Raw genomic sequence first — 6,282 nt, forward strand, 5'->3', positions numbered from 1 at the left:
CGCTGAGTCCAGGTGCTGGAATCCCCCTGAAACCTGATTGGTGGGAGGGAGAAGGGTGGTAATGTCACATATATATTTGTTTGGCTTGTGGTGATACTTGGACCTGTAAGATCACAGACTCCAAAAGGCAAGGCGGCCTAACTATTGATCCTTATAGAGCTTGACAAAGAGTGCAATGTATTGCACTATCAATAAGCAACAGAGAATCTTAAATTGAACTCGCCATGCTATTTTGGAGCCCAGCTTACAAGTCCAGCAAGTATCAAAAATAGTTTTATAAAATTGTCTAATGCTCGAGAATGCTGAACCTCACCAAAGAATTACATGGCATCAAGAAACACAAAGGAAATTACGGACCAATCTGCTGGACTCTTTGGTCACTGCAGCTGAAAGGCAGGTTCATAAACCTCCCTGATCCTGGTTTGCATTGTATCTTGCCTGCAATTTTAGAGACTCATGGGGTGAGGGCAATGACCTGCATAGAAGGATATTAACTAGACTTATGCTTTGAGTATTGGAATAACAATTGTCCATTATATGAGTTCCTGTATACTTTCCTCTTCTCTCCTTTCTGCTCTGTCTGCTAGATTAGGATCCCAGTGCTGCCACAAGAGGAAAGGTACCATTAATGTGGTTCCAGTCAATGTCTCGAGCCACAGGGTGGTTGTTAGAGACTGTAAAGATTGATGACTCAAGACGTTTTGGGATGCATGTGTGGGGAGGAAAGGGTAGGTCAGGCCTTTCCCACGTGAGGCAGTGCCCTTGATGCCTGAAGTGGCCACCTAAAAACAGAGACTAGACAAGAATAAGGGAATAAAGCTAGGTATTTATTTGAAGGGCCTTCAAAGGTACCCCCTGGGGAGTCCAGAGGCTACTGCCAATATGGACCCCAAGATGGACGACAGGTCATGAGTTCTTCACACTTTTATAGGTTTGGTTCATTTTCATATCAGCACAAATTCTCCAATTAAAGCTTCAGTTAATGATGTAATTCCCCTCACTTGCCCCCCTTTAGAGGCTTTTTGGTTCATACTTTTTGGGCCTAGGATGTCTGGGTGTCCTTGAAGAGCAGGCCTGGAGAGGCTTTGTTATGTCTACCTAGCATGAGACAGCAGAAGTTAACAGGCTACAAGAAACTTCAGAGTTATACACTAAGCAGTACAGGATTTGAAAAATATGAAAGTTAAAACCTAAGGCATCACCCTGCCCTACATCCCCTACCCCTAGAGCCTGTACCCCAGCCCCCCAGTGTCTGTCAACCATGGCACACCAGAGGCAGTGCTCCGCACACCCCTAACCCAGCTCCTGAGTGGCCAAATGACCAGAAGTCCCACCTGGGAGAAGGGCCCACAAAGGCCAAGGGGTATTTAAGGCCAAACACAAGGCCATCATGTTGTCTGGACCCTACCTCTTCTTGGAGTTTATCATTGTTGGAACCCAGGAGTTGGTAGCTCTATCTGTGCTTTTCTATACCTTTTCTGCCTTTCTCTCTTTCTCTTTTTTCTTCTAATTCCCTCTTCTTGGAATTCTTGAGTAACTTGGAATTGAACAGGCTTAAAGTTTGCTAAGTTGAATGGGCCAAGTTAATGCTTTGAGAAGTGTTTTATGTTGATTGAATGTTGCTCTAAACCTTTTGCCAAAGTTTACTTGATTTTCTAAAGTTGCCAGTAAAGTCTTTTGTGTTGTTTTGACCTCTTGAGAATATCTTGTTGGTATTTCTCCTGTGCGTCTAACTCAGAGTACATGAACAACTGTAAGCCCTTTTAAAAGTCTTGTCGAGCGAATTGTTTGGGGCCTTACACTCTGATACCTTGGATTTAAAAGCTGATGAGACCATGCTGGATCTTAGGGTAGTGACTATCTACCTCTCTCTCCTTTTCCTTTCTCTTCCTTCTCCTACCTTCTTTTTTTCAAAATATATTGTAAGCCGGACCAAAAATCCAGTCAATGTTAAGTGCCTTGTCCTATCTGGATGTTCTAAAGTTTGCGAATAAAAGTTGTTTGTTATTGAACTTCTTGAGAACTTTGTTGTTTCTCCCGTGCACTGTCCAGAGTATATCCAACTACCTTTCCTTAAACCCAGCAAGTGGGCTGGGGCATTACAGCATGTGAATAGTAAAATTAAAGTGCTTATTTTCCCCCAAGAAACATGTTCACTGTGAGAGTACTCAGTCTTGCAATACCCCACATAAAGCCTTCAAATAAAAGGTTAGTTCCAGGAATTTGAAACCGAAACATCAGGGGTTTTTTTCCATTAATAATGATGACTACACTACAAATGCCTAAAGAACAGTTATATGTGGAAAAAGCAGAATGGTACAACAGCTCAATTAAGGAAAAGAACTTTAGTGTACTTAGCTCATTTTAGCCAACATGCTACATTGCCCTTTTTGCATACAGAGTGGACTCAAGGATTTCCATTTTAGGAAAGAAATTACTTAGCAAGCAAAGCACTGTGTCAAGCTATCTTTTTTTTTTTTTCTCATATACTTGGACATATTAAGACAAGTCTTGCTAAACATTACACAATTCCTTTTGGTTTTATTATTAAATGAGAAAGTCTGATTTATTACATTGGCACATTGCTCAGAAATGCTACAGTGATGAAGTCAGTCAATGTTGGGTCAACCCAAGTCCTCATTCTACATTTTTTCACAAAGAAATTATAGTAATGTTCAACACAATATTCCTTGCTTTCTTCAGAGAAGAGTCCCATCATTCTTCCTCTAATGGGGCATGTTACTACATCAATTAGAATTTTTTTTTTTCAAACAATACATCCCCAAATTTTCATGGGATCAAAACAAGCTTCAACAGATGTTACAGAAATCTTCACACATCATCATCATCTGATGTATCACTGCTGCTTGTCTCAGAATCCTCATTCTCCAGAGTAGGTTTGAAAGTACTGTTTTTCCAGGGGCTAAATTTAAAATCACAGATGAAGCCATTTTTCAAAATGCCGTTTTTTCGAAGGCCATTTTTTTGTAACTGAAATGAGAAAACAAGATGTATCAGATAAATAAAAAGCTAAACACAACAATTTGTTCCATTTCAGCATTCTCTACGTCATCTATGGGCTACATTAGATCCACTGCACAACCTATTTTATGTATATGCACAAAGGAAAATTCACCTGAGAACCTTCACTTCTGGGCCAGCCGCCTGCATCCAAGAGCCTCCAACTGTGCTAAACTAAGCTCCTGCAGTGAACAAGAGTTTACCCTCTTCTCACACACTTCCTCAGACATCTTGCCCCAGTGATCCCTCCCACATGGTGTCTCCAGTGATGCAGTCCCTTTTTTCATGGTCTGCTGCAGACACCTGTGCTAAGAAGGGCAGGTTCTGCAGCAAGGAAGGGGCCCGGGAAGAGAAGAAGCAGAGAGGAATGGGTATCCCAGTCTGTATACCTGATGTAGTTGGAAAGTAAAAGACAGTGGAGAGAAGGAAACAACTTATTTTACAAGAAAGAAATTACTGCATTTCCAGACATAGTGCAGAAACTGGGCAATAAGCCAAGCATTTAAGAGTTTAATACTCAGAACCATTCCCCTACCCTTCCCTTGATATTTTGAGAACAGGTGTACTTACAATAAGCACTGGCCCCCTATCTTTTTAAAGCAACTATTATTCCAAAAGCACAAGGAGGCAAGACAGAGAAAAGAAAAAGGGTGCTGAAATGGCAGCATCCCTAACCATCAGAATTATTGGAGATCCCCCTCAAAGGTAGACACTTAGGGTAGCCACTGATAAGTTCATAAAGGAACATTAGTGTTACCTGTTCACTAATGACTTGAAATTCCTTCATCTCATCCTCTGTTAGTGGAGCACATGTTTCATCATTTTCACTGTCTTCCTGCCAGCCCATCTCCTTTAACAACCTTCAAAATAAAAAGGGACAACATTAAGGAATTTGCTACACACACTCAGATGTTTCAAGCTCTGCATACGTAGATGTGTAAAGACCTGTAATAAATGGATTAATCAGTCCATAACTATTTTAAAAACTGTTACATAGAAGTAGGTTTAAAGCTTTACAAAAGATACATAAAGCACAAAATTTGAGTTCTCAGGTCTTTCACAGAAGACTATTTTACCTCCATATGTTTAATTTCAAAGGTTTCAAAAATTAAACAGTAATACTTTATCTATAGAGCATAATTTTAAGCATAACAACACCATCACTTGCACATACCAAGTACTACATTTCCTGCCATCAGGTTTCACATAGATCCTGCTCTTCTGCCAACCCACTGAACATAAGGACACAAAAGGCAAATTTCATCATATTATCTCACTCAAAATCATAGAATCGCCAAGGTTAGAAGAGACTGTTAAGATCATCCAGTCCAATTGTCAACCCAGCACTGCCACTGTAACCCCTAAACCACTAAACCACATCACCCAGCACCACATCCAAATGCCTTTTAAACACCTCCAGAGATGGTGACTCTACCGCCTCTCTGGGCAATCTATTCCAATGCCTGACCACCTGAACAGTGAAAAACATTTTTCTAATATCTAATCTGAATGTCCCCTGTCTCATCTTAAGGCCATTTCCTCTGGTCCTCTCACTGCAGGCACAGTAGAAAAGACCTGCCCCCACCTCACTACAACTTCCTGTCAGGGAGTTGTAGAGCGATGAGGTTCCCCTTGAGCGTCCTCTTCTCGAGACTAAACAACCCCAGCTCCCTCAGCAGTTCCTCATAAGACATGTTTTCTAGACCTTTCACGAGCCTTTTTGCCCTTCGCTGGACATGTTCTAGCACCTCAATGTCCTTTTTAAAATGAGGGGCCCAAAACTGAACACAGTACTCAAGGTGTGGCCTCACCAGTGCTGAGTACAGGGGGATGATCACTTCCCTTGTCCTGCTGGCCACACTATTCATGATATAGGCCAAGATGCCATTGGCCTTCTTGGCTACCTGGACACACTGCTGGCTCATGTTCAACTGGCCTTCAACCAGCACCCTCAATTCCCTTTCTGCTGAACAGCTCTCAAGCCACTGCTCCCCCATCCTGTAGCGCTGCATGGGGTTGCTGCAACCCAAGTGCAGGACGCAGCATTTTGCCTTACTGAACCTCATACAGTTGTCCTTAGCCCATTGATCGAGCCTGCCCAGATCCCTCTGCAGAGCCTTCCTGCCCTTGAGCAGATCAACACTCCCACCCAACTTAGTGTTGTCTGCAAATTTACTGAGGGTGCATTAAATCCCCATGTCCAGACCATCACTTCACAAATCTTTATTACCAGCTGAAAAAAAGCTGACAGTTTTTCATATTATGTTTTGATAAGGACAGTTGAACAGAACAGCATAGCCTTGGAGAAGTAGGTAAAGGATGTAACTTAGGCAAACAGAATTCATGCAAAATGCAAGCAGGATGCCAGCTGAGCTCTGCAAGGCTGACTAAGCAGAAGTTATGCAAAACAATGATATTGTGCTTACTCAAAAGTGGGAGTTGAGGAACAGCCACCTAAAAAGGACACTGGATGTTGAGGACCACCGAAGAAGACCCCAAAGAATGATATAGACTTCTGATAAGGGGTGTGACTACGTAAAATAAAGTAATATATATGGATCAAGTAAGTGGGGATAGCTAATGAATATGTAATCAGTGTGTATGATAAAAACTGCTTACCCAACACTTGGGGCACTCAATTAGAGGAAGTATCCTCTGAGTGACCAGTGCACTGCAATAAAGAATGCCTGCTTTCTAATACTCAAAACTGTGTTAGAAAGTTTCTATCTGACCAATGTTGGTATGTATTGGTTTCAATTGGATGGCTGCTCTCCAGGACTGCAGCAATAAAAAAATCAAAAGATAAAATAATTTGGATCATCTGCAAGTTCAGCTGTTGATGCACAGGACTTCACTTAAAAGCATATATGGTATTGGGACTATGGACTTTACAGCCCATTAAGCTGCAACTTCCATTGTTGTCTTGGTTTGAAAGACAGGTGTCTACTAAGGAAGGCAGAAGCCTCCCTTGGAATGGAAAATGTAACCCCCTTCCCTCCAAATTATTATAATTTTGAAATTAAGGGGCTTTCAGGCAAAGATGTGGGAAATAGGGATAACAGTTCTTTACTATTATATATATATGTGTGTATAACAAGGCAAACAAACAACAATAACTATGGCAGTAACAGCAAACAGAACCAGTAACCTAGTGCCAGCCTTCTCGGCTGTCAGGCACTTTCCCCTTTGGTGCAATTACGGTCACAGCCGGCAGGGGCGCTGGCGGCTCCCGGTGAGCAGGGCAGGTGCGATGGTTCCCCC

General features: G+C 42.0%; 1 protein-coding gene across 1 annotated transcript in view; it reads right to left on the reverse strand.

The window, feature by feature from the left end:
• Positions 1-2,832: 2,832 nt before the first annotated feature.
• Positions 2,833-6,282, reverse strand: part of LOC103620385 (vasculin) — an 18,552-nt gene continuing 15,102 nt past the window's right edge. The window contains exons 5-6 of the mRNA XM_008638995.2: positions 3,779-3,881; positions 2,833-2,991 (exon numbers count right to left, since the gene is read on the reverse strand). Coding sequence (XP_008637217.1) covers positions 2,833-2,991; positions 3,779-3,881 — 262 coding nt within the window. The remainder of the gene's footprint in view (positions 2,992-3,778; positions 3,882-6,282) is intronic.

Source organism: Corvus brachyrhynchos, unplaced genomic scaffold (genome assembly GCF_000691975.1).
Source record: "Corvus brachyrhynchos isolate BGI_N302 unplaced genomic scaffold, ASM69197v1 scaffold371, whole genome shotgun sequence".
Taxonomy (NCBI): domain Eukaryota; kingdom Metazoa; phylum Chordata; class Aves; order Passeriformes; family Corvidae; genus Corvus; species Corvus brachyrhynchos.